We start from the raw sequence: 26051 nt of genomic DNA on the forward strand, positions 1-26051 counted from the left end.
AAACTCAAACTCCCTTGAGACTTCCCAATACCCAGTAAGATCTCCAAAATGCCCCCAAGGGCCACCCCATAAAATGCCTAATACTCCTTAGAACACCCAAAACTATTTCCTACAATGCCCTGAGACATGATCCCAAGAAGAGACCCACAATAAACCAGTGACTTGTCCCCTAATAATGCCTTATATCCCTCAAACATCCCATGAGCCCCCCCCCCATGAGCCCACACTCACAGGGCAAGCGAAAGCGTACCAGGGCAGCCAAAATGCACCCCCAGGACACCCACCCCCCCCCATAATACTGCTCCTGGGACACCACTCCTCCCCCCATGTCACTCACAAAACACCCTCTCCCAAATATCCCACAACAAGGAGCGGGGCAGGTGCACAGCGCGTTTATTGAGCTCATACACTTTCTGTCCTCGCCCCTGCCCCTCATGCGAGACGGGTAGCCGGACCTCCCCGCAACAACTCCTGCTTTCCCACCTATTTCCCGCGCATGCGCAAGAGGGCCAAAACGCTGGGCTTCCGCCTCGGCATCAGGCATGCGCACATGCAGCAGATGAAGTTAGCAAGCCCGGCAGGGAAACCGGCCCAGAGACTGATGATGTCATGAGGCGGGCCCTAAAAGCGATTGGCCGGACTGAGTTTAGAGGGAAAGAAAAGCTATCTCTTCCTCAGGAGTTTCAGAGGGAGCGGAAGGGGTGGGAGTGGGTTGATGGGGGCCCTTCCAGACCTCATGGAGCTCTGCACGTTACCCCCACCATGACTTCTGTATCCCGGCTCCTTGCAGTGCCCAGCCCGAGCCCCCAAGTCATCCTTAGTCGGGGCATGTGTCCCCAGCCGAGATGTTGCTTAAGGCTGCAAGGACAGCTCTTGCCTTGAACTTGGCCTGTGGTCAGTACCTCACAGGTACCATCAGCCCCAGTAGGGCCAGGAGACCAGTCAAGTGGGTGTCCAGAAGGCTGGGACTCCCCGTGCCAATGCCCCTTTCCCTCCAAGCCACGGCCAAGGTCCCGTGGGGTCTCAGGCACTGAGGTCTAACTCGTGATGCTGGTAGATCTGTGTGGGGCCCTTGAAGCAAGCAGCAAAGAGGAAGCGTCTGCCGGCCATGATGATGTGAGCAAAGGCGCGAGGGGCCACCAAGGCTGGGGGCCCCAATTCCTGCAGTGGCTCCAGGAGCCCCTTGTCAGGCTCAAGGCGGAAGACCTGGCTGAAGGCGAAGTCGCTGCCCAGGATGGCCAGCTGGTCCCTGGCGATGAGCAGTGGCTGGAAGACGTGGGCACCACGTGAGGGAAGTTGCTGCAGCAGGCGGAACATGGAGCCGTCCCAGCGCATGACCTGTGAAGTGTGGTGACTAGTTAGGGCCTGGGGTCCAGGAGGGCCAGGCCTGCCAGCAGTCTTCTAGGCTTCAGAGCACCTGGAACAGCTTGGAGACAGGCCTGTAGGCCCCCAAACTCCTGCAGCTTTCTTACCATCATACCTGTCACCGCCCAGCTGCTCAGGCCACAGACTTGAAGTCATTCTTGGCCTCTCTCTCTCCCTCAGACCCCACATAGAATCAGTTTTACCTGCGATGGTATCTGTTTCTCCCATGTCCTCTGGCCATACTCTGCCCAGCCACAGTCACCTCTCTCCGTGACGGCAGACTCTTCCCTGGGCTCCCCACTCCCATCCCTGCACCCACAGTCTGTTCCCCACACACATGTCCCGCGAACACCTGAGTCAGACCACTGCTTTCTAGGCTCAGAGTGCCCCTCTTGGCCATTCCTCACCCCAGAATGAGAATGCTGGAGGGGGTGGGCCGTCTGCCTTGGGGGTCCAGAGTGTGGTGGCTGTGGTCAAATGTAAGTCTTAGAGTGTGTCAGAGTTACAGAGCCAGAGTGTGGGGCCAGTGTCAGTGTTGGGGGATAGGAAATGGCCTATGGTCAGCTAGCCTTGAGGAGTCACAGTGGTCTTGGAGCCAGTGTGGGGGTGGCCAGAGTTCAAAGATCAGTACGTTAGGCAGGGTCAAAGTTCAAAGGTCAACCTGTGAGGTCAGGTCAGAGTTTAGAGGCCCGCGTGCAAGGTGGGGTCAGCTCCCTGAGGGCGAGTCCACTGCAGGTCAGGTCTGGCTTGTGGCCTCTGCCGCCTGCCCCACCTGACTGGTCCCAGTCTCACCATGGAGTCCCCGATGTAGCGTGTCAGGCACAGGAACACATCCCCACCAGCCTGGAAGTGGCGTGTGGCGTAGACGTCCTCGGCCTCCGGGATGTCTGTGCGCCTCTCGAAGCGGCCCCCGAGCCAGTGGAAGAGCACAGGCCGCTGGGAGGCGGAGGCCAGCAGCAGGTGGGGCCGGCCGTCCAGCTCCAGGGCCTCGGCGTCCGTGTCCCGGTGCCAGGCGTGCAGGCTCTGGCGAGGGTAAAAGCCGGGCCCGTCCTGGCACAACAGCGTGGTGCTGCCCGCCTTGGAGGCGTCGGCCACCACGAAGCAGGGCTGCCCGTCCAGCCACAGGAGCTCAGCGTCATTGGGCCGCAGCAGCCGCCGCGGGGCCAGGGCCTGCATGGGGGCCAGGCGCAGGCCGGGGCTGGGCCGGGCCCACAGCTGCGAGCCCCCCCACAGGCGGGCGGCCAGCACGAAGAGGCGCAGGCCCAGCACCAGCGGCTTGCAGGACACCACCGACGGCGCTGCGGGGGGCGGGGAGCGGGACGGCGGGTCAGGCCTGGCACGCGGGCTCTTGGGCGGGCAGGAGGATGGAAAGTGGGGGGGGGGGCGGGGGGCTCACCCGACAGCTCTTCCTCAGGCCGGAAGCGCTGCAGGCTGTAGTCCCAGGTGAGAATCAGGCAGCGGCCTGCGAAGGGCTGCGCCAGGACGATGTGCGGCTCCCCCTGGTAGGAGAAAGACTCCACGCCCAGCGCCGACTCCCCGACCGTCTGGAACCAGGACAGCTCTGGGGGTGGCAGGAGAGAGTCAGGCGGGCACGGGCGACCCCACGGGCCCTCATCGCTGAGCCTCGGTTTGCACAGCTCCGAAATGAGGACCATCGTGGTGTGCACCTCAGAGGGACAGAGTGGCATCTTTTCATCTACATGTGAAGTAAGTCACAACAACGCGGGAATACTCGATTTTCTAAGCTGCACAACATCATCAAATCATTGCTCAGAAACAAGCTCTTTCTTAAATTCATTTAAGTCCCCACAAGATCCCTGTGAGGAACGTTCCATTCTATCCATTCTGTGGATGGGGAGGCTAAGGCCGAGAGGCACAGGCAGCAGCTGTCCAGCACCATCCATCCTTCCCACCTTCCGTGAAAGAAGATGAGCACGGAGCTGCCCAGCCACGTGATCCCAGCGCTCCCCCAACACGTCCCTCCTGAAATTAGGCGTGGCCTTGTCCAGGCCAAGTTCCCCGTGGAGAAAGAGCGAAGTGCTGGGGTAGTGCTTGCCTCGCTTATTTGACAACCGCTCGTCCTGCACCTGGTCTCCTTTCCCTCCTCCCCCTGACCTGGCAGATGGCTGTGCCACGACTCTGTTTCAACTGTGAAACCAGGACAACACCCAGGGGCGGCCCCACCGCCTGCTCACCTCAGACCCTTCTGTCTTCTCTAATTCCTGGTATTTTGAGCCTCTTGGTTACAGCAACCTAGCTTTTATGGGAACGATGCATCAAGGTTGCCCAGCGTGCAGGTAGAGGCCGGGTGTAGACTCCAGGTTATAATACTTCACTCTACGTGCCAGGCCCTGTTTCCAGGCACCAAGGTTGAAGCAACGAACCGAGCCACCAAGGATGCCCACCCAAAGGTGGATCTTTGAAAAATGGCCATCATGTCATCACCCCGTGCTCAAAACCCTCCATGGCTTCCCAAAGCCCTTGGGGTAAAATCCACTCTGCTCCCTGTGGCTTTCAAAGTCCTACACAGTGAGGCCCCTGCTGCCTTCGACCTCACCTGTGTCCTTCCCTTCACTCACTCCCTCAAGACGCCACCTGCCTTTGACCCACAAGCAGGACAGACTCTCTGCTGCCTCAGGACCCTTGCACATGCTGTCCCCTCTCTCCAGAGAGCTCTTCCCTCTGTACCTCACGGAGCTATATCTGGGCATAAAGGCACCTCTTCAGAGAAACTTTCTCCAATGCCCCATGGGAGGTAGGCCTGCCCACAACCTTAATCTCCCTCATCGCTCCCTGTGTTTAAACATGTAGCATACGTTTGTTTCTGCAACATTTTATTTAAGGTTTACGGCCTCACCCACCAGGGCTCTGAGGGCAGGGCCCACGACTGTCTGGGTCACCACAGTGTGCCCACTGCCTCTCATGGGGCCGGACACAGAGTGGCCCTCAGTGACTCTTTGTGGGATAGCTGAATAAAGAGTGACCCTTAAGTTAAATTCTCTGGTTCTATGAGTCCCACAAACCAAAACACGACTTACACTTAGATGCTGGTAAGAACTGATTATTACGTTAATAGCCTTCAGATTTGAACTCAAATACCCAGTCCTTCAGGAAGCCCTCCCTGGCCCTTCCGCTGCGCCTGGCCCTCGCTCTGGCTCATGGCGCCTGCAGCTCGGTGGGCTTCCCCCACCCCAGGCCTGACCACTCCGGGCTCTCACCCTCCACTTTCCCCTGTGCCATGGGCTCTGGGAGGGCAAGAGCCAGGGCCGTCCTTGTCACCGCTGTGCCCCTTGCACTGCTCAGGACCCATAAAGGTACCAAAGCGTATTTATGGAAAAGCAATGTGATCATAGCAAGTATTTTTAAATGGTCATTTTTATATTAGTAACAGCCACCAGAGCGCACACTGATGAGGGCCTCCCACCCAAGGCTCTGCACCAGATGCCAGCGTGGATGGATCACTGAATTCTCGCTGCAATCCTACGGCACGGTTTATTACCTCCATTTTACAGATGAGGAAACTGAGGCTCAGGGAGCTGACGCTCATGCTCAGGGACTCACAAGCTGGGAAACAGCAGAGCAGGGAGCGAGGTGAGCCCTTCAGCCCTGAGAGCCATTCCCCTGATCTCCCACCTTCTTCTGGAACCCCTGCTGCCCTTCCCACCCTGCCGGGAAAGCCCCCACCTATGGCTCTGCACTTGAACGTCTTGGGGTCGAGGTGGTGGAGCTGCATGTGGGCCAGAGCGGCGGGGCCGGCACAGGCCCCGGTCCCCACGCTGGCATTCACGGTGGCCATCCACTGCAGCAGCCAGAGGACGCGGCAGTCGCACTGGAACGGGTTCCCGCGCAGGTCCCTGGGGCAAGAGGCCGGGGAGGGGCTGCGACCTGGCTTCCACCCCCCTGGAGGCCGCGTTCCCGCCCCCTCCCCAGGCAAGGGCTCGGGGTGGGGCCCCCGAAGGTGGTGTGAAAAATACGGAGGAACCACTACAACCCTGCTTCTCTGTGTCAAACAGAAGTGGGCACAGCACTCCCCTTCCCTCTCAAACACCCCCCAACTCCCCTGACCCACCCAGCCCCCTTGAGCCTCACACATGAGTTAGGGTCTCCAGGCCTCGGAACAGGAATCTGGGGAGAGTCTCAAGATGATTATTGGCCAGGCTCCTGGTAGAAGGAGAGAAGGAGGAAGAGTCGTCACCAGCGACCTGGATCCCCTGTGTCCCTGGGTGGTGGGATTTGGGGTGGGGGCGGGCTGATGGGCTGGAAGGGAGGGGTGAGGCACGCACAGGTGTGTGAGTGAGCGGAGTCCTCTGAGAGCGTTCTTGGAGATGGAGCCAATCTCATTGTCCTCAATGAAGCTGTGGAGGGAAGGTGGGGTGAGGGGGAGGCCCTCGGTTCCCTGCTGTGGTCCTGGAGGGTTTGGGAAGCTCACCCCATTTAAGCCATAGGCCTCTCGAAAGTGCTGAAGCCTCCCCAGAAACCTCTCCTCCCCAAGGTTCCAGACCATCATCCCAGGAGCCAAGAACCTCACCCTGCTGCCCGGCTAACCGTGAACACCGCCACCACAGGCTCACCGACAGCAGCCCTAGCTCCAATATCACCACCGAGACCTGCACCGTCATCCGCCACGACCGACACCCGTGCCTCCATCACCATCACCAAGCCCAGTGCCCATAACATGGCTGCGACTATCAACACCGTGCTGTGCCACCACCGCCACCAACCCCGTCATCGCCACCCACACCCATCCTCCACGCCAACGCCATCGCCACCAAGCCTCACCCCGCCATACTGAGAAACTTCATCAACAGCACAGCCTTCATGGCAACACCAACAGGACCGCCACCATCGTCACCAACACTACCACCATCGTCAAAAGCATCAGCACTCGTACCAGCATTGGCAAAACCAACATCGCCAGGATCCCCCGCACTCCCTTCCTCACCCACCACCAGCACCACCGCTGCCACAGCTCCCATTCACCCCGACACCTCCATCATCACCACCAGACCCAGTACCAGCCGCCTTGCCCTGCCACCCACACCAGCATCCTACCCACAGCCACTGCCAACAGCAACACCAACACCCACAACAGTGCCAACACCAACACCAGCCCCTCGGACTTCACCATCAGTATCACCCCAGCACCGGCGCCATTGGGGCTGCCATTTTTATCAACGTCACCCCCACGTCATCATCCTCAATAATGCCACCGCTTCCCTGTGAGCCGCAGTGACAGGATCCCTATCAACACCGTGGTCACCGACCCTGGCACTACCATCCCCATCACCACCTCAGAGTTGTTTCCTGTTCATATGAAATATTTTCTTTTCTCTGGCTTCATTGTCCTCTCCCTGGGCTCCCCTAAGTCAGGTAGGGCCGGAAACAGTCTTGGGTTATCCAGGCCCTTTGTGGATCTTGAGGCACAGAGAGGGGAGGTGAGCAGGCTGAGGTCACAGAGCTGAGCAGGAGCTCTGACCCCACGCAGGACACCAGGCCTCTTGCCCCTCTAGGAGGGACCGTTGTCCAGACACTCCCCACCTGCCCGTGCCAATAAGCCCCTACCTCCCTCTACTCTTGGAGCCACAGATGGGTCCCTGCTTCCTCTCCCAGGCCCCCAGCCCCGCCACCATCCCCTGGCCTCACTCACAGGTACTGCAGGTGGGACAGGCCCGCAAATGCATCGTCCTCAATCACAGAGAAGGAGTTGGATGTGAAGAGGCTGGCAAGGGAGCAAGAAGGACGTTTTTCCAGAGTTGCTGCCTGCTCTCTGACATGTTAACATTGGCCCCCGCCCTCAACCCTCATGGGCGTATTTTCACACACACAGGTACATGCGATGCTTTCACAGACATGCGCAGACACTCATGGGTGCACGCACCCCCCACACACCTGTGCGAACACCCACCCACTCCCTCGAGCTAGTTGTCGGCTCAGCTGGGCCCCACTCACAGCAGGTGCAGTGTGGGCACCCTCAGGAAGCTGCCGGCCTTCAGCTGGGTGACTCCAGTCCTAACGAGTGAGCTGGGGGACGTGGGCAATGGTGGGTGAGGAGAAAATCACCCCAATGCTCCGGTCCCGCCCCAGAGCCGTCTCCTGTCTGAGGGACACTGGCATGCCACCCCAACCCTGGATGTCTTTCCTTTCCATCCTAGGGAAACAGGCATTTGCCCTGCTACCTCGGCAAGGATCCTGGCAACATTCAGCTTCCTCCCCCACCCAAGGCCGTCGTCCTTCCCCCCCTCCCCCTGGGCCCCAAATGCTGCCCTGGGCTTTGGAGTCTCCCTTCGGCTCTTGTCCAAATCCCAGCAGCCCCCTTTGAGGCATCCCAACATCCTTTGCTGCCCACCTCCCAAGATCCTGAAGGGTCTCTGCTTCCTCGGGGACCCCAGCATCCTGCCCCCAGCCCCTGGGGTCCCAGGACTCCCATCCTCACCCGCAGGCGCCCGGAGGGCCTGACACTCACAGCGACAGCAGGGTCGGGGAGAAGCTCTCGGGCAGGTCGGGAGAGCCCTCACACAGGGCGCTATCCTTGGAGCAGGAGCAGCTCAGCGGACACTTTCCCTTTGGTGGTCTCCAGGCCACCCCCACGCCGGCTCCAGCCAGCAGCAGCAGCAGCAGCATGCCCGCCCCTCCCATGCCCCCTCACCCCCGCCGAGGCTCCGGCTTCTCTCTGCCCACCCAGCTCAGTGGGCTGGGGCCACTACATCTGCCCCGCCAGGCGACCCTCCATTCCGCCAGCTGGCACACTCTGTCCCGGCTTCTCTCCTTTCTCCGTCCCTCAGCCTGTCTTTCTTCCTGTATCCCTTTGATGCCTGATTTTCTGTCTATTTCTCTTTCCTTTTCTGTCTCTCTCTCTCTTTTTGTATCTCTGACTCAGTGAGTTAGTCTGTTTCCTACTCTGTCTTTATTTCCGTCTGTCTCTCTATCTCTGTTTCTCTCTCTCTGTGTTTCTGTCTCTCAATCTCTGTCTGTCTGTTGGCCTCTGTGTGTGTGTGTGTGTGTGTGTGTGTGTGTGTCCCTCTGTCTGGTGTCTTTATTTCTCACCACCCTTTCCAGTTCCCTGTTCTTCCCCTCCTCCCACGCCCCTTCTCCTTGGAGGTTTGGGAAAGGGACTCACTGGGCACTGGGTGCGCCCGGCAATGCAGCCTAAGAAGGAGGAGGGGGTCAGAGGCCATAGGAAGAGCAGCCCTAAGGAAGGGACTGGATGGCCCCATGGGAGGGGAGGGGCCACGAAGGGCTGGAGCTGCCCTGACCACTCTCAGCCAGCCCCCTCCCCAGATTCCCCACTCCACCCCACTCGGAGTGTGAGGAGGATGTCACCAGGGTGGGGACTGGATGGCTCTGCAGGCGGAGCGGGTGGGAGGAGAGACCACTGGGTGTCTGGAGCCATCCTGGCCGCGCCCAGCCAGCCCCCACTCCCCTGGCTCCCAGGAGGGTTATGATGTGCCGGGTCACCAAAGCTTAAAGGGGTCCAGCTGCTCCCTCTGGTGGCCACACTCGGCAGGGCAGCTGCCCGGCCCCAAACCCACAGCCTTTCTTGCCAGCCTGAAATTAACCCCTTGAGTGCCCACCACCCACTGAGAAAAATGATGGTGAGGATGCCACCCCCGTCCTCAGCGTGGGCTCTGCACTAAACCCTGTCCTAAAACTTTGTCTATTAGCTCACGCCGACCTCATCACAACCCTCTGAGGTTGATCTGACTATATGGCTATTTTACAGATGGAAACACTGAGGAGAGAGGTCAAGTTAATTTGAGATTTGGGTTACCAAATGGGGCACAGCCAGCACTCAAGCCCAGGCAGCTGGCTCCAGGGCCTCTCCACGTGACTTTGTGTTCTTTCTTGGGAGATCCGAACTCATGGATATTGGTTGTTTTCATTTGAAATAAGCTTTTAGTAATTTGGGTAGATTCTGTCTGCTAAATAAGAAAAATAAATAAGTGACACGTGTTTCCCAACCTGAAATAGCAGTAATAATGATCACTGAGCACTTCCTGTACGCTTGACCTAACATGAATTTATTCAGTTCTCACAACAACCCCACGACGTGGGTCATACTACTGATCCCCACTTTGCAGATGGGAACACTGAGGCACTAGGAGGTTAAATGATTCACTCCATGGCCCTGGACAGATCTAAACCTAACCACTCTCCTCCCAGCCCCGAGGAGAACACACAGCCTCTCTGGCTACGGCTGCACACACCCAGAAGACTTACCGGCGCCAGCTCAGCAGGGATCGCGGACTCAGTTTGGCATGGCTCAGGCAAGTCATCTGGCTTCCTGATCCTCAGTGTTCCCATCTGTCAAGTGGGGCGATCGGCGGCACACTTCCCAGGTGTGTAGAGCACTCCACGCGAAGACGGGGGCAGTGCAGGGTGGGCACCCCCCCATGGTAGGCAGGCTTGAGGGTGGATTCTGGACCCAAGTGCTTGTCCTGCACCCGAATGGCTCTGTGATTTGAGCAAGGCCTTTGGTCTTGGTTACTTCAGCTATAAGCGGAGGTGATAAACTTCTTCACAAAGCCTTTGAAAAGATAAAGAACTTAGTGCCAGGGACACAGAGGGGACCCAGACAGGCGTAAATCCATACTCACAGAGTGCCCAGCCAGCATGGTTCTCACTCAGGTTGACAAGGAAAATGACAATGATGACAGTGATGATAGCTAACCTTTTTTTTTTTTTGTCACTTACTGTTTGCCAGGTTTTGTTCTAAATGCTTTCCACGGATCGTTTCAGGTAATCATCCCAGCTTCCCTCTGAGGTGACTATGAGTTTATCCCCATTTTACAGAAGGAGAAACTGAGCCTCATGCGTTTCTGTCATGAGCCCAACATCACCCAGGTAGCAAGTGGCTGAGCTGCGCCGCTCTGGAGTAGTGGGCCCCATGAGGGGGAGAAGCCAAGGATGGGCTGGAGCTGGCCAGGTGCCCCCAGCCCTGCGTGCCTTCCCCGCACCTCTGTCAGCCTTCCCCAGGGCTGCATAAACATCAGGGTTATCATTAACCAGAGACTGCTGGTGACCCTGGGGTGAAGGGCCGGGAGGCGCAGAGGCTCAGACGTACAGGGATGAGGGTGCATTTCGAAGCCCCTTGGGTCCTTTGGCGGGCCCTCTGTGTGTGTGTGTCAGGGCTATCTGTGCCCGTGCGTGAGTGGGAGCATGCCCACCTGCTCCTGACTCTGTCCTACAGAGTCTGAGCCCTTGTCTGACCCTTTCAGGGTGGGGCCGGTTTCTGTCCTTAACCCCCCGGGACCTCAGGAGAATGAGCTCCACCTTGCTAAACCTCGGTTTGCTCATCTCTGAAATGGAGTTAATAATAAGACACTGTTGGGTTCAGAGACCTCTGAGCCTAGCCCAGTGTTATACGTATGATCTCGGTGATTTCTCCATTTTATGGGACAGAAAGCTGAGGCACAGAGAGGTCACATGGGCTGTTTAAGGTCGCACAGCCAGGCGCGGCAGAGCTCAGACCGGAAGCCAGCTTTCTCTGTCACTAGAGCCTGTGAGTTGGGGCTGCGTGTGAGGACACCGTGTGTGGTGTTGTCCACAGAGTCCTACGGCCACGTGAGATCAGGAACGGGGAGGTTTGGGGTTAAACACATCAACACACATTTGGTGGTTCTCACAAGTGTGTAGGCCTCTCTGCCTGTGACTGAGCGGCCAGCTGTGAGCTGTCAGCCCGCGCATGAGGGTATGAACGCAGTTTGTGTGTGTCTGTTTTCGTGCTTATGCGTAAGAGTAGCGGGTCTACGGCCGTGTCCTTGACAGAATTTCTGCCTCTCTTTGAGCCCACGTTGGTGTGTGTAGGCACCTGTGTGCGATGCACACGGCGTGTGGGCCTTCCCACCCCTGAAGCTGTGGAGGAGGGCTGGCGGCGCCCAGGCTTTAAGTGTATTTAAGTGTGGCGTGTGTACCGGGGTGTTTCTGTGCCACGTGTGTATGTCTTCACGAAGGTATGACCATTTGTAAGGGTGGACGCGTGTGTGGCTAGGTCTTTGTGTCCCTGTACGGCATCCATCTGAATGAGCTTGTGTGTGTGTGTTGTGTGCGTGCACAAACGTGTCTGCTGGTGTTTTGTGACTGGTGTAAGGAGGATGGGCTGTGCGGGTGTGCGTGTGTCTCTGGGTTTCCCCGTGGGTGTGCTGTTCTCCGTGTATCTGCCTCTGGGTTTGTATGTAGGAGCACAAATGTGTCTGTTCGGTTCTGTGCCTAGATAAACGGGGTCTTCAGGTTTCTGTGTGTGTGCGCGTGTGTGCCTGTGTGTGCGCGCGTGTGTGCAGTGTGCACTCCTGGGGGACCTCACAGTCAGCAGCAGACAACATACACACACACAGAAAGGCCCCCACAATAGCCCTGTGGTGCCGCCCAGGTCCCTGCAGAACACTGGGGTCAGGGGTCAGTGGGCTCCTAAGCACTCGGACGGGGTGCCCTTAGGCCCCGACTGGGCCCAATTCCCAGGGAGTCTCACAGGAAACCACGACACCCACCCTCCCACCGCAGGGCAGAAGCTCTCTGAGGTGGGCCCGAGGCACGAGCGTGGGTGCGTGCCTGCGTGGGTACGTGCGTGCAAGCATGTGTGTGTCCCGGTGCCGTCCTCCCTGCCAAGGCGTCCCTTCTCCAGCCATCCCGACGCTGGCTGCCTCCTGTTCCTCCAGCTGAGCTGAGAGAGTTAACCTAGCGGGCCAGGGCGGTCTGGGCTGGGGGCCGCCCCCTGGCCCCCCTCCAGCCCCGGCTCCAGTTACAGCTGCTGGTTGGGGAGGGTGAGGGTGGGGTGGGGCTGGGAGGGGAGACCGCTGAGGGCGGCGCAGTCCAGCTCTGGGCCAGGGGGTCCAAAGTGCTCACCCCCGGCACGGCCGGACGTTTGGGGGCCTTCTTTCAGCAGGGGACAGCCTGATTGGGGTGAGCGTCCCCTGCCCTCCCCTCCAGGCCTCACCCCTTGTCTGGCTGGGCCACCTATTTTGGGAGCAGGAGTGGCCAGCCCGTGGCTTCCCAGGCAGGCCAGACCCAAGAGGAAGGGAGTGTGGGTGGGACGGTGGGGTTCCCCAGGAGTGGGCGTGTGGGTGCAACGCCTCCCTCCCCTGCTGCTGCGTGTGCACCCTGGCTGGGGTGGGTTCCGGACACTCGTGTGTAGGTTGGGTTGCGTCACAATTTGGGGGCACTGGAGGCTCAGATGAAGAGTATCGTTTTAGTGACTGTCTCCACCCCACGTCATGCTCCCACCAGGAGTCTGGGGAATGGGTGTTGTCTCCATTCCAGCCCCACTGCCTGTGTTTGAGTGTGTGCGTCTGTGTGTGTGTGTGTGTGTGTGTGTGTGTGTGTCCCTGCCCCTGGCATCTGTCTTCTGTCTCTCAGCCCCACTGCTCTGGGCCTCATGCCACTCGCCTGTGGTGTCTGCCTGTAAAAGATGTCACCCAGAGGCTGGCGGAGGGGATGTTTTTCCCCCGTTCTCATCATTTCCAGAAGACTAGAAGGGGTGGCCTTTCCCACAGGGGCAGCCTGGACGATGTGGCAGCCGGGCCTCACCCTGGCAGGGTTGTGCGTGACCCCCGAGTGGGGGAAGGAAGACTGTTGCCATGGTGGCCTGTGTGAGGCAAATTCCTCCAGGGTGAAGTGGGAGATATTTATACCCAGGGTCAGGCAGAGAGCCGGCCAGCTGCCGAGGGCAGGAGAGCTGGGATATTACACGGACCCAGCAAGGCCGTGGTGTGCGGACAGGTGGGCCCTTGGGTGGGTCCTGGCTGCATCGGCCCTCATCCTTCACCCCTCACCCCTCATCTCGTGTATCTGTCTCTTTATCTGGGTGGGGCGAGCCATCCTGCTCTTCCCATAGGGTAGGTGTGGGGCACCTGGGGCCTGCTGTGGGGAGGCCCAGGCCTGTGGGAGACCCCTGTGGACTGTGTGTGTCTCACCCCTGCCCTTGCTGTGTGTCGTATGACCCCCACTGTGACTTGTTGTGGTGACAGTGTGTCCGCATGAAGCAGGGGGTGCCCCTGTTTCTCCCAGTGGCCAAGCTGGATGATGGATACTTTTGGAATCAAACCCCTGGACTCTGATTTAACCCCTTGGGTTCAAGCCAGAATGGTGGGGGGAACGAGGGAACACATTTCTTGACCCTTGGTATCCCCCAGGACAATGGCGCCTCTCTACCACATCTTGGTTCTCTGTGTGGGTTTTCTCACCATGGCCAACGCAGGTGAGTCTAGGGTACATAGCCCACCTCAGCCCCAAGGGAGGCAAGGGGTGAGGGAAGCCCTTCAAGAGAACCAAGTTGGAGACTCCAACTTAAATGAGTCAGTTGGGGTACCAGGAAATTGGGGGTTTCACATGGGGCCCACTCACAAGCTAGTATTTGGGGTAGAGGAGCAGATGCAAGGTCAGGCAAAGGTGGACGGTGGGATGGAGGCCCACTTCCCTCAGATGACAGAATCATTGACAACACGGGGTAAGACAGGATTTGGGGGCAGTTAGGTGCCCCCTGCCCCACCCAGGACAGTGCAGGTGAGGCAGCTAAGACCCAGACAGGGTGGGGAGTCTGCTCAGGGCCCAACAGTCGCCAGACTCTCAGCCCAGGGGAGTAAAGCCCCCAGAAGTTCTCTTTATGCCCTTCCCTGTCCAGAGTCCCAGGAAGCATCCAACCCCTGACTTCTTTCTCTTTCCAGAAGCTCCACAGGAACACGACCCATTCACCTATGGTGAGGCAGGAAGAGGTGTCTATCCGTGGGAGGTGGGAGGGCGCCTGGCCTGGGTTTGCCCATCCTGTCCTCATTACTCCTCTTCTCTTTCTCCATCTCTCTTTCTGACTCAGTGTTTCTCTCTCTCTCTCTCTCTCTCTCTCTCTCTCTCTCTCGTCTCTCAGATCGCTGACTCCTTGTTTTGATCTCCCCTTGTCTGTCTCTCTGTGCGTCTGTCTACTTGATCCCTCTGTGTCTCTCTGAGTCTCCTTCTCCTTTAACCTCTCAGTATCTTATGGCTCATTCTCTGCTCTGCCTCCCTTTCTCCCCTCTCTGTTCCCCTCATCCTCTCCACCATCCTTCACTACTTCCTTGTTTCCTCTCTCCTCCCTGCCCTGCCCACCTCCTCCCTTTCCTTCCCACCCTCTTCTCTCCCTGATCCCTCTCCTCCTTCCTCCCTTATCTTCTTCTTCCCCTGACTGATCTCCTCTACCCCCTCTTCCTCCCTGGTCCTCCTTGCCCCCTCCTCCCCATTCTGCCCCTCTCCTATCCTCCCCCCTCCCCTCCCTGCCCTCACTCTCCTCCCTGCCGCCCACAGACTACCAGTCCCTGCGGATCGGAGGCCTCATCATCGCAGGGATCCTCTTCATCCTGGGTATTCTCATCGTCCTGAGTGAGTACCCCCACCCCGCTACCTCCAGCCCCCGCCCCGCGCCGTCTCCGCCTCCCGCCCCGCCCCCCGCCCCGCCCCTAGCCTGCCCCGGCCCGCCCTGTCGACGCCCCTAGCCTGCCCCGCCCCCGCCCCGCCCCTGTCCCCCACGGCTCCGCCCCTCGCGAGCAAGAGCCGGCGCACGAGCGCCACTCGGTGCCCGCCTAGAGCTGAATCTCAGCCTCGTCCTCCTCCTACCCCCACCCACAGGCAGAAGGTGCCGGTGCAAATTCAACCAGCAGCAGAGGTAAGACGCCCCTCCGGGCTCTCACTCACCTACTTTCGCTCTAGAGGGGCGCAGGGGGTGAGGCGGGGAGTCCACCCGCCCCGCAGCCAGAGACCCTTCAGCAACTATGTATTAAGCACCTACTACGTTCCAAGCCCCAAGCCAGGCCCTGGGGACCAAATGGTGAATAGATAAACTGCCCTCCCTGCCTGGCTGAGCTCCCAGCCCCGTGGGGGCGGCGGCCGTGGGTTCCAACAGCCCCACAAATATAAAATCACAAAGCGTGATAAGTGCTGTGAGAGAAAGAGCCACGGCGAAATGAGATCACCGCACTTGGCGGCCCAGTTTAGCTCAGCGTCCTGTTCCTAGCTCTTTGATTCATCTTTAAATAAAAATTTAAAGCAGTGTATGAATACCTTCTCCATGTTAAAACAATTATAGACATGCTTTTAAATAATAGCTAATATTTAGTCCCAAGTGCCAGATACTGTTTTATTGTGTATTATCTTATTTACTCCTCACACCCCTTGTATGAGGTCGGTGCTGTTGTTAACCTCATTTTACTGATGAGGAAACCGAGGCACAGGGAGGTGAAGTCACTTGCCCAACATCACTCAACTACGAGATGAGGGTTCTGGGTTTCTAGCCTAGGCTGTCTCCAGGCCGGCTGCCCTCAAGTCCTTCGGCCACCCCTCCCCCACCAGCTTCCAGGCTCTTCCCCAACCCTCCGGGAGGCACTTGGAGCACCTCCTGCCACAAGCTTAAACCGCTCCTGGGTGCGCCCGATTTTCTGGCGGACCCCGCGCCTGCTCCTCGCCCATCTCTGGCCCTCAGTACAGGGGGTCTGTGAAATGAGGGCTGCACAGGGGCATTCATGGGGGCGGCTGCCTCTCTCCTTTTTCATCCCTAATTCTTTCTGCCAGGACTGGGGAACCTGATGAAGAGGAGGGAACTTTCCGCAGCTCCATCCGCCGTGAGTTTGGGGAGACTTCGGGTGTTTGGGGGTGAGGGCAGGTTCCAAGAACCCCTTTCCTGGCCCGGACAGGGGCACGGAGTGAGGGGCTTGATCTGAAACCTGAGGTCCGGGAGTTCCCCTGCTGCTCCCCGCTCCGCAGGAGCTGGGGTGCCCCTCCTGACACCCGAACTCTCTGTGTTCCCCCTCAGGTCTGTCCACCCGCAGGCGGTAGAGACACCTGGTGTGATGGAACCCAGCCAGGTCCTGCAGCTCGGGCTAGGCTGGGGGATGGGGGGAGGAGAAGGGGGCAAAGGGTGGGGTGGGATGGCTGGGGGGCTCTCTGGCCTCTCACCTCTTTCACCCCCACAGGATTCTCCTGGCTCCTGATGCCTCCCACCCACCACTGAGCGCCCACCGCCACCTGGACTGCCCTTTCCCCCAGCCCTGCCCCCACAGACTCCTCTCTGCCGCCCAGACTCCAATAAAACGTGCTTTTCTCTCCTGACAGCGCTTTGTGGATCTGTCAGTCCCTCTGCGCGAAAGCCAGGGCGCCCCCTTGGCCCCGGCAGGGGGCGCCCCCACCCTTGGGGAAGGGGCGGGGACGTCGGCAGTGGGCGGGGGCGGGGGCGGGGGTGGCCGGGACGGGGGCGGGCTCTCCGGGCCCCCATTGGCTACGGCCCCCCCCACACGAGGGCTCCCCCCATCTCCCCCCGACATCAGTCGGTCCCGCTTCCAGCTGCTGCAGCCGCGCCTTCACCGCCTCGGCATCCAGCCGCCCCCTGCTCCGGCCCGGCATGGCGACCCCGACCCAGGCCCCCACAAAGGGTGAGCGTCGCCTGGGGAGAGGGCGCGCGGGTGGGGAGGGAGGCTCCGGGATCTTAGAGCTTCGGGGAGAGGATCTAGGGAGATTCCAGTATTGAAAAGGAAGGGGAATGGGGAAGGGGATGTCTGTTCCTTCCATGGGCGGAGGCCCCTGCAGTGCACCCCTTGGCGCCCCTCCAGGCCTCTTGGACACCCCCTCCCGGTGGTGTCGTTCCTGTGCGGGACCCGCGGTTGGAGAGCGGCAGTCCCGGGAGAAAGGATGCGCGGACCGGTAGCTATGGCAACCGGGCGGCTGGTCCTGCACAGCGGCCGTAGTGGACACGAAGAGATGGGCTTCGAGGATGGGAACGGGTGGATCTGCGACCACAGGGGCTCTCTCAAATTTCAGGGTCTCCGAGGTGGGCAAAGGGAGGGGGGTGATATCCCTCTCTTTTCCAGCGCTGGCTCCTATGGTGGGTGTCTTCAGAAATCCCTGACAGGCAGTTTCCCTGGGAAGGAGGGAGAAGGACGGAAAGACGGGGGGAGAGAGCTGGAGGAAGTGAGAGAGAGATGGAAAGAGGCAGAAAAGAGAGGGAGATGGAAAGGAATGTGAAAAATTGACTGAGAGCCTGAAAGAGAGAGACAGAGAGCAAGAGAGACAGGAGACCCAGAATCAGAGACACAGAGGGAGACCCGGGGAGAAGACAGATATGAGGCTGAAAGAGATTGAGAGTCAAGGGGAAGGTGGAGAGCAACAGGAAGAGATGCAGAGAAAGAGAAAATCAGAGACAAAGAGACAGAGAGGCATAGAGAAAGACATAGAGGAGGAGGAGAGAGAGAGAGACCCACAGCGCGGGAGAGAGAGAGCAGGAGGAGCAGCATGGGGTGGGGCCGAGCCACTGCAGTGAGCCCCCCTTGGGCAGGAATGGATGGCAGTACCCTCCTTCCCAGCCCACATGCAGGGGTGTTGTCTGGTCCAAGAGGTGCACTCAGGTGTGCACACAGATGTCCCTCCTTCACCCCCATTGAGCCACACGGCAATTTACATTTCACACCCCTTAACCCAGTTATGCACCCACTTAAACTCTCACTGCCCCCTACCAGCCCCTTTCTCGAGCCTGCCTCTGCAGAGGAACAAGGGGAAGAATGCTCTAATGGGGGTGGGTGTGGGGTTTCCAACACAGAGAGCAGGGCCAGAGGGGATAGGCCGGCGGTGCTGAGGAGCCCCTGGTGGTGAAGGGAACCCCAGTTCCACTCCAATCTCTCCTTCCCTGCCCCCTTTCCTGGCAGGCAGGGGCTGCTGCACTGAGCCATATCTGCAGAATTTGAAGCAGGGCGGAGGGGGGGGCTGCAGAGGCTGGAAGCCACCCTAGGGAGAGGGGGCAGGGCTGAGCCAGCGGGCCTGGCGGGAGCCCAGGGCTTCTTTTCGCAGAGATGGTGGTTAACAGGATCGATGGCAGCAGACGGGCAGAGGTGGGAGGACAGACGCCTCAGCCCCACCTCATCCCCCTTTTCCCCAGTCACAGCAGAAGAGGGGACCGCAGGTCTTGGGAAACCCCGGGGCGGGGGGGGGGGGGAGGAAGAGCATGCTGTGTGTTGCACCACTTAAACTGATTAATGGATTGTTGGGGGGGGAGCACGAGGGGGGGCACGGGGGAGGGAGACGAGGGCTCTCCCACCTTGTCGGAAAGCAGGAGGGAGAGATGGGGGCCAACAGAAAGAGGATGCAGGAACACAACCGGGCCTGGGTCCCTATCCTTGAGAAGGACCCTTGGCTTGGCCAGAAGCCAGCCCTGTGGGGGCAACAATGGGAGGTACAAAGGGAGCAGAGGGAGCCAAGATTGGCCTCAGAATTAGACACCTAACCCCCAGGACCCTGCCCAGCCTAGGGTGCCCAGACCCATTACCTCTCTTCACCTCTTAAGATGCCCCAGTTGCCATAGCAACCACCTCCTTCCTGATGTCTCCCTGGCAACTGGCCAGGAGTGGTGCACATTTCTTCTCTTGCCTCCTGGCTCCACCCTTAGCCCAGACTCGCCCTGAGGAACCAGATTCCTGGGGCAGCAGGGACCAGAAGAGGGACTTCTGCATAGAGCCCCGGGGCACCCAGGGTGGAACCAAAGAGGATTCTGGAGTAGGTGCTCACCCAGTGGGCTCCTGATGGTTTGGGAAGGCAGGCTGTTTGGATACACAGGAGACAAAGTAGGATAATCCGACCACTCCACCTCTGATGCAGCCTACTGGGGGCTCTCATTCATTCACTCACTCACTCACTCACTCACTCACTCATTTATTCATTTTTTCTTTCATTCATTCTAGAAAACTTCTTCGAAAGACTTTTATAAATGTCAGGATTAATGGCAGAGGAGTCAAACAAATTTCCTCCCCATCTGGTGGGGGAGCTAGGACAGCACATATGACTCTAAAATAATGTTTCCCCATCTTGACGCTTTCGAGTATGATTTTTGCCCTGTCCAGATGTTCCCCACACTCAACTTTAGTATTTTTCCTTTAAAGGATTAGCTTTTTAAAAAACTTAATTAGCTTCATTTTATATCACCATCACAAATGGAAAATCCGGACTTCTTTTTTTGCCTTAAAGGCAAGTATAAACATGATCTTAAACAGGTGACTCCACATTTCTGGGGCTCAGTGTCCTTTGCAGAAGGAGGATGAAGACAGCACCTGTATCAGGGAGCGGCTGTGTAGATGAAGTGTGTTAACACCTGTGAAGGGCTTAGAACAGAACCCGCATGGAGTCAGTATTACCAAATGCTGGTTAGAGAAATAAATAAAGGAGAAAACCAAATAATGCCAGAAAATTCTACAGAGATATCTGCCTGCTGAAGGCTGTGAGCCCAAGGACTGTGATCTCGCAGGAAAAGAGGGAGCTTAGCAAGGTGGAAGGTGTTAAAGACACCTCCCCACCTACCTAAGACTTTCCTCCTTGAAGAGTGGACAGGGAACTGAGAAGCTCGAACTTATCCATTGTGAGAAACGGTGCTATTCCAAGTCTCGCTTAGGTGCCACCTGTATCAGTCAGTTTAGGCTAGAGTGTGCCACGGTAACAAATTGTATCAAAAATCTCAGTGGCTTCTGACAACCCAGCTTGAATTCTCACTCACATGATCCGCCATCACAGGTCAACTGGGGGTCTCTGCTCACCAAAGAAAACGTCATGTCATCAGGCCAACGGCAAAAGGGAGGTGTTGTAAGAACACTTAAATGCCCCACTCATAGTTCATTGGCCAGAATTAGTCACATGGTCTCCCCCAACTTCAAGGCAGCTGCCATCCTTCCCTGAGCCTGGAGAACACTAATGACAGTGCCTGGCATTGCCCTGACATTCCTGGTTCCCCTCAGCTAGTGGTGCACACTGCAGAATTTGGCTGTAGACAAGACAGAATGTACTGAGAGCTGTCAGGAATGAGGGAGCCCTCGGGATGGGCTTCTTGAATGGGAAGCATGGTCTGAGCTCTCCTGAAGGGGAATACGGTTTGGGACAAGGAGGTGGGGAATGGGGAAAAGTAAACACACACACACACACACACACACACACAAACACACACATCTTATCCACACATCAACATTTCTGAAATTGGGGTGAGTCTTCTAATGGATGGGTAGGTTTTGTATGGTAGAGTTCCATACCTATTCATGCATATATAGACACACTGAGAAAGCTATTATGAAATCAATTTTGAATCTTAAAATTGATGATGTCTTGGAAATAAGTCATGAAGTATATATTATATGCAACATAGGGTATATTATAGGACAACTCCTCTGCATTGGATTCAGTGGCAGGAGCGAATGGATGAGAATAATAGCCACAGTGCCCTACTTTTTTGGGAGCTGTCAGATGACTGAGAAGTTTTAGGGAGTATTCAGGGGAAGCTGATACACTCAACAGTTTACCAGTGGGATTGGAGTCTGTTAACCCCAGCATCGTATGCAAATGGGAGTGTGTATGTGTTTTTCAGGAAATGAGTCCATAGCTTGCCTCAGACTTCCACAGGAGGCTAGTTCCAAAACTGCCGTGTACAGTTCAGTAGGTTGTGCACTGAACAAGGGAAGGTACTGACTAATGGTGTGAGTGGGGGCTGGAATCCAGCCTATGCTCCACTCTTCAAGCCTTGTGTCCTGCCATGCATGAGGCTGTATCATTCAGATCAAGGAGCGTCTTTATCTGATTTCTCCCCAGAAAGCATTGGGCCAGTGGCCCCATCTGGAGTCTCAAAAATGTTAAGAAACCCAATGTTGAAATTTTTTTTCCCTCTCTCTCTTTTCCTGCCTTCCTTGCCACAGTTCCTCAGGAACCTGACCCATTTTACTATGGTGAGTGGCAGATTCTGATGAGGGTACCCTGGGGCTGGATAGAGGGGTGGTGGCAGGTCCCCACAGGTTATTGTTGAAGCAGCTTCAGCCCTGGCAACATGATACCTGCTGGGCCACTGGCCGTGAGACCATGCAGATTCAGTTTACATCAGCTGGGCTCGTAGAGGGCAGAATTGGATTTGGGGGTGGGGGTATCGTCTTTGAACCTCCTTCAGGCTTCACCAGGACTCTGGGCTGGTACACCGTGGTCATCAGAGAAGCATACAACTCTGAGGCCAGGCTGCCTGGACTTGATTCCTGACTTATCCACTCACTAACTGTGTGGCCTTGAGCAAGCAACTTTTCCTCTCTGGGCTCTTCTGTAGATAAGGGATAGTATTAGTTTCTGCCTATTAGGCTTGTGGGAAAGATTTAGTTGGGTGATGCCATTAAATCATCCCCACAGCACTGAAGCTTAAAGAAATTGCCCCCAGGTCTAGAAGACCTGGCCCGTGTTTCCTCTCTAAACACCCCCGTGCCCTCCTCCTTTGCTCATTCATACTGTTCCTCCAATATGCCAAAGTCTTTCCCACCCCAGGGCATTTGCATGTGCCATTCCTTCTGCCAGGAATACTCCTCGTCTAGCTGTCCACACAGCTGACTAAGGCTCCTTTTCCTTCTTCAGGGCTCAGATCAGATATTGACTGCTCTGCTAGGAGAGGCCCTTGCTGACTTTCTGCCAACAGGGACCCCAGACACATCTAGTCATCGTCACATGGCCCAGATGTTTCATTTTATCTTGTTCCATGCTTTATCACAGTATGAAAGCCAATCCCCTGAGGCAGAGGCCTGGACACTGCTGGTACAGAGTGGGCGTTCCATAAATTCATATTTCAATAAATACAATTGGCCCTTGAACAACATGGGGATTAGGGGTGCTGACCCCCCCACACAGTTGAAAATCCACATATAACTTTTGACTCCCCCCAAACTCAACACTAATAGCCTACTGTTGACTGGATGCTTTACTGATGACATAGTCAATTAACACATGTTTTATTTTAATATTGTATATTATGTGTGTTATGTACTGTATTCTGGCAATGAAGGAAACTAGAGAAAAAAATGTTATTAAGAAAATAATAGGGGCGCCTGGGTGGCACAGCGGTTAATCGTCTGCCTTCGGCTCAGGGCGTGATCCCGGTGATCTGGGATCGAGTCCCACATCAGGCTCTTCCGCTATGAGCCTGCTTCTTCCTCTCCCACTCCCCCTGCTTGTGTTCCCTCTCTCGCTGGCTGTCTCTTTCTGTCGAATAAATAAATAAAATCTAAAAAAAAAAAAAGAAAATAATAAGGAAGAGGGTCGTGCGACTCTTGATTTCAGGGTCGTGAGTTCAAGCCCCAGGTTGGGTGTAGATCTTACCAAAAAAATCATAAGGAAGAGAAACTACATTTACAGTGCTATACTATATTTATTGAAAAAAGCATCTGCATCTAAGGGGACTTGCGTGTTGTTCAAGGATCAACTGTATTTACTGTGGCATATTAGACAAGAATGCTTCTTATGAGGGAAAATACAGGAAAGAATGAGATTGTGAAGTGTTGAGGAAAGGATGGAAAATTCTAAGTAGACAAGGTTTCAGAGATGGTTTCACTGACATTTGAATAAAGCCCAGAAATTTGTAAGGAAAGAATATTGGCAGGGGGAGTTTTCAGGCAGAGGGCACAGCAAATGCAAAGGCCCTCAGGTAGGACCATACCTGATCTGCTCCAGGAATGGCAGAGAGACCAGTATGCCTGGGGTAGGGGACTGAAGAAGAAAGTGGAGTGGGGTGAGGTCTGAGAAGGAGCAGGGACCAGGTGATGCAGGGCTGGGTGGGCTGTGGTGAGGACTGAGGCTTTTCCTTGGAATGCAATGGAAGCCAGGGTGGGGTGGGGAGCTCCAAGCTTGGTGACCCTGATCTGATTTTGGCATTAGCAGGATCCCTGTCACTGGGGTGTGGGGAGACCACAGAGCAGGTTGCTTGCTGTGATAGTTCAGACAGGCGACAGTGGTGGGCAGGACCACGGGGGAGGCAGTAAAAGGAGGGGTGATGTGTATCTATGATGCGGAGGGTGGTTTTGTGTGGATACAAAGCATCTAGAGAAGGGGGGAGGGTAAAGAGGTCAAGGGAGCTCCCAAGCTCCTGCTCTCCATCCTCACCCTAGCCCCCTGGGGGAGCCCCCAGCACGGCCCGCAGCATCCCTGGACTCCGGGCCCCTGGCTGGGCAGCCTCGAAGCCAAGTCGAGGCTCCAGGGAGGGCTGAGGTGCTGCCCACGTTGATGTCCGCCATTGTCTCCCCCAGACTACGACACTGTGCAGACGGTGGGCATGACTCTGGCCACCATATTGTTCCTGTTGGGCATCCTCATCATCATCAGTAAGTGTGACCCTTTCCTGGGCTCCAAAGCCCCTCAAAGAGGGCCACATTGGGGTCCCTGGGCGCCTATAGTTTCCCTGCTGGCTTTTGTCCAGACCCTCATGTCCTGTCTCGTTGTGTCTGTCTGTCTCCTAACAGGCAAGAAGGTGAAGTGCAGGAAGGCGGACTCCAGGTCTGAGAGGTCTGGCAGCAGTGGGGAGAGAGGGGAGAGGGGTGGGAGCAGCCTGGGGTGCAGGGGTACTTCCCTCACAGAAGGGCCCCAGGGGCCCCCCACATCTTTCCCAGAAAGCCTGTGGCTATTGGATTTCTTGACGCTTTTCTCTCTGGTCTTTGCTTCCACAGCCCAACATGCAAATCCTGTAAGTCGGAGCTTCCCTCCTCAGGTGAGGGTGAGGAGGGGTGTGGTTCTGGGAGGAGGAGAGATGGGGGCAGGAAGGGGAAGGGGAGCTGCACTGGATGTCCCCGAGAAGGAGAATGATGCCACCAGTGAATGGCCTGGGGAACTTCGGTAGGAGCCGAGACCCCGCAGATGGAAGAGGTTAACCCACGGACAGTCAGTGGCATGTGGGAAATGTCCCAAAGAGTCCACTGAAGCCTCCCAGGGAAGATGTGAGCAGCTCCGGGAAAGCAAGGCTGAACTAATTCCCCAGGGGAGAAAGCCACGAGTCTGTGAAGAGAGGGGGGCCACAGCCTGACTGGGGGCAGAGCTGAGCTCCAGCAGGCAGGAAGACGGGACGTTTTCCAGACCTTATTGCTCAGGTGGGAAGACTGAGGAGGAAATGATCAAGAAAAAGGAAGGAGAACAGGACGCCTGGCTGGCTCAGTCAGTGGAGCATGACTCTTGACCTCAGGGTTGTGAGTCTGAGCCCCACGTTGGGGGTAGAGATTACTCAAAAAAAAAAAAAAAGAAAAGAAAAGAAAAGAAAAAAGAAAGAAAAAGGAAGGAGAGAAGGAAGAGGAGGGGGAAGGAAAGAAGGGGGAGGGAGGAAAGGAGGGAAGGGTTTTTGAATAATTGTATCAAAATAACAAAAGGAGAGGCGCCTAGAATACAGATTTTAAAAACTGATTTTGGAGAAGAGAATACAGGGGTGTAAGGAGCATGAGGTTGGAAAGTACAAGAAAAAGATAAAGAGTGAAGAGGGTGGAGGGTGTGTGGGGGGGTGGAGGGTGGAGAGGGAGTATAGGAGATGAAGGGGGTGGAAGTGTTGGGGGGTTGGGGGGCCATGGAGGGGGTGGCAGGTGTGGAGGGAGTAAGGGGTGAGAAGGAGGGGGTGGGGGGCCATGGAGGGGGTGGGAGGCATGGAGGGGTGAGGGGTATGAGGGGGTGGATGTGTGAGGGAGTAAGGGGTGTGGGAATGTGAGGGGGTGGGGAGAGAAGGGGTGCAGGTGGGTGGCAGGGGTGAAGGAAGATGGACAGAGATTAGGATGTAGGAGGGAATAAGTTATAGATGAAAGTTGTGACTCCTTGGGGGTGTTAATTCAAATCATGTAAAAATATCTTGACCTGTTTTTAATGGAACTGCGTCCTTTCCGGGGACTTCTAAAAATCAGAAATGGGAATCTCTCTGCCTCTCATATAAAGGTCTTAGAACTAAAAAGTGGGCCTTGGGGTACTCAATGCTTGGGGGGATTTGGTGTAGAATTTTATGTGTTTTGTTTCATGTTCTTTTCATGAGATTTAAAAACCCTAATGGGGGTTTATGGATGACTTTGTGGATGACTGGGGTCAGGCTAGCACCTGGGGCAAGGTCTCAGAATATGCCCCAGACTATGACCCACTCCAGTTGAGTGATGGTCCCCCGTGGGTAGGAAACAGGGGAATTTCGACTGTGTCCAAATATTGGGGAGACAGGGTGTGGGACTGGAATGGGGGTGTAGGAGGAGTTTGGGGACATAGGAGGAGATGGAGACTCCCTTTCTGGCAGGGGGCCAGGTGTCTCCAGGCTCCTCACAATCATGTTCCCCTCCATGACAGCGTTCTGCAAGGCAGGACAAAAGCCACACTGGTGTCCCTAAACAGATCAGGGTGTGGGGAAGCAAGACATTCCCCAGGGTTAGCTCAAGGGTGACAGTCCCTGGGGGTCTGGCTTACCTGGGAGGATGGGGGGGGGGGAGCACTGGCTAACCACAGCTCTCTGACGCTCTCTCTGTCTCTCTCTCTTTCTCTCCACCTGCCCCCTGGTCCGCAGCCCCTGGAGGTGGCGGCGTGTAAAACCAGCCCTGGGCACCTCCACTTCTGTCCCTGCCTGAGTGCAGAAGCCTGAGGACCGGGTGGAGGCGGTGGGGACCCCAGCCTTGCGCCGGGGAGCGCTCCCCCGAATGAGCCGCCCCACCCACCCGAGGCTGGTGCCGCTGCACCCCGCTGCCCCTCCCCAGGCCTTGGCAATGACGACCCCCCAAAGAGCCCGTCTACATCCCGGATCCAGGGACTCAGGCCTTCAGCTCCTGGGGTCCGGGAGTCCAGCCCCAGCCCCCCAGAATCCCCACGTACTGCTCCCCTGCACCTCCCTCTCTCCCCTCCGAAGATCGGTTTCCCTGCACCCTTGGAGTCTCTGTCTTCAGCTTAATAAATGTGCATTTGGTTTTTTC

The 26051-nt window shown here is 56.8% G+C and overlaps 3 protein-coding genes across 5 annotated transcripts; 2 read left to right on the plus strand and 1 right to left on the minus strand.

Annotated features, from left to right (window-relative positions):
* Window positions 1–376: 376 nt before the first annotated feature.
* On the minus strand, window positions 377–12037 carry LGI4 (leucine rich repeat LGI family member 4). The gene is made up of 10 exons (XM_026484411.4): window positions 10057–12037; window positions 7829–9889; window positions 7315–7386; window positions 7013–7084; window positions 5649–5720; window positions 5455–5526; window positions 5050–5219; window positions 2762–2926; window positions 2158–2663; window positions 377–1338 (listed from the first exon to the last, which is right to left on the minus strand). Exons 2-10 carry the CDS (start codon window positions 7999–8001, stop codon window positions 1024–1026), a joined length of 1617 nt encoding a protein of 538 aa, XP_026340196.1. The 5' UTR covers window positions 8002–9889; window positions 10057–12037; the 3' UTR covers window positions 377–1023.
* Window positions 12038–12128: 91 nt separating this feature from the next.
* On the plus strand, window positions 12129–16430 carry FXYD1 (FXYD domain containing ion transport regulator 1). Of its 3 annotated transcripts, none has more exons than XM_026484510.4 (8): window positions 12129–12261; window positions 13491–13555; window positions 14022–14054; window positions 14632–14706; window positions 14953–14989; window positions 15892–15941; window positions 16133–16184; window positions 16293–16430. In XM_026484510.4, exons 2-7 carry the CDS (start codon window positions 13495–13497, stop codon window positions 16153–16155), a joined length of 279 nt encoding a protein of 92 aa, XP_026340295.1. In that variant the 5' UTR covers window positions 12129–12261; window positions 13491–13494; the 3' UTR covers window positions 16156–16184; window positions 16293–16430. The 3 variants fall into 3 exon arrangements, with proteins under 3 accessions (XP_026340295.1, XP_026340294.1, XP_057170328.1); XM_026484509.4 differs by lacking the exon at window positions 12129–12261 and adding an exon at window positions 12851–13077; XM_057314345.1 differs by lacking the exon at window positions 12129–12261 and adding an exon at window positions 13020–13193 and having other exon boundaries at window positions 16133–16430.
* Window positions 16431–16647: 217 nt separating this feature from the next.
* Window positions 16648–26037, plus strand: FXYD7 (FXYD domain containing ion transport regulator 7). Its single transcript, XM_026484537.3, has 6 exons — window positions 16648–16748; window positions 21033–21062; window positions 23388–23462; window positions 23601–23643; window positions 23805–23845; window positions 25652–26037. Exons 1-6 carry the CDS (start codon window positions 16718–16720, stop codon window positions 25672–25674), a joined length of 243 nt encoding a protein of 80 aa, XP_026340322.1. The 5' UTR covers window positions 16648–16717; the 3' UTR covers window positions 25675–26037.
* Window positions 26038–26051: the final 14 nt, after the last annotated feature.

This window comes from Ursus arctos, unplaced genomic scaffold, assembly GCF_023065955.2.
Source record: "Ursus arctos isolate Adak ecotype North America unplaced genomic scaffold, UrsArc2.0 scaffold_19, whole genome shotgun sequence".
NCBI classification, from domain to species: Eukaryota; Metazoa; Chordata; class Mammalia; order Carnivora; family Ursidae; genus Ursus; species Ursus arctos.

Bases quoted from the DNA above. Each gene is read 5' to 3' on its own strand.
- LGI4 (XM_026484411.4), bottom strand. From the start codon at position 8,001: ATGGGAGGGGCGGGCATGCTGCTGCTGCTGCTGCTGGCTGGAGCCGGC. The intron at 7,387-7,828 runs GTGAGTGTCAGG...CACGTCCCCCAG, and splicing joins TCCCCGACCCTGCTGTCGCT to CTCACTCGTTAGGACTGGAG. The intron at 5,527-5,648 runs GTGCGTGCCTCA...TCCTTCTACCAG, and splicing joins CTCCGCTCACTCACACACCT to GAGCCTGGCCAATAATCATC.
- FXYD1 (XM_026484509.4), top strand. From the start codon at position 12,866: ATGTGGCAGCCGGGCCTCACCCTGGCAGGGTTGTGCGTGACCCCCGAG. The intron at 13,078-13,490 runs GTGGGCCCTTGG...GGTATCCCCCAG, and splicing joins AGGCCGTGGTGTGCGGACAG to GACAATGGCGCCTCTCTACC. The intron at 14,055-14,631 runs GTGAGGCAGGAA...TGCCGCCCACAG, and splicing joins ACACGACCCATTCACCTATG to ACTACCAGTCCCTGCGGATC.
- FXYD7 (XM_026484537.3), top strand. From the start codon at position 16,718: ATGGCGACCCCGACCCAGGCCCCCACAAAGG. The intron at 21,063-23,387 runs GTGAGTGGCAGA...TGTCTCCCCCAG, and splicing joins ACCTGACCCATTTTACTATG to ACTACGACACTGTGCAGACG. The intron at 23,846-25,651 runs GTGAGGGTGAGG...CCTGGTCCGCAG, and splicing joins GTCGGAGCTTCCCTCCTCAG to CCCCTGGAGGTGGCGGCGTG.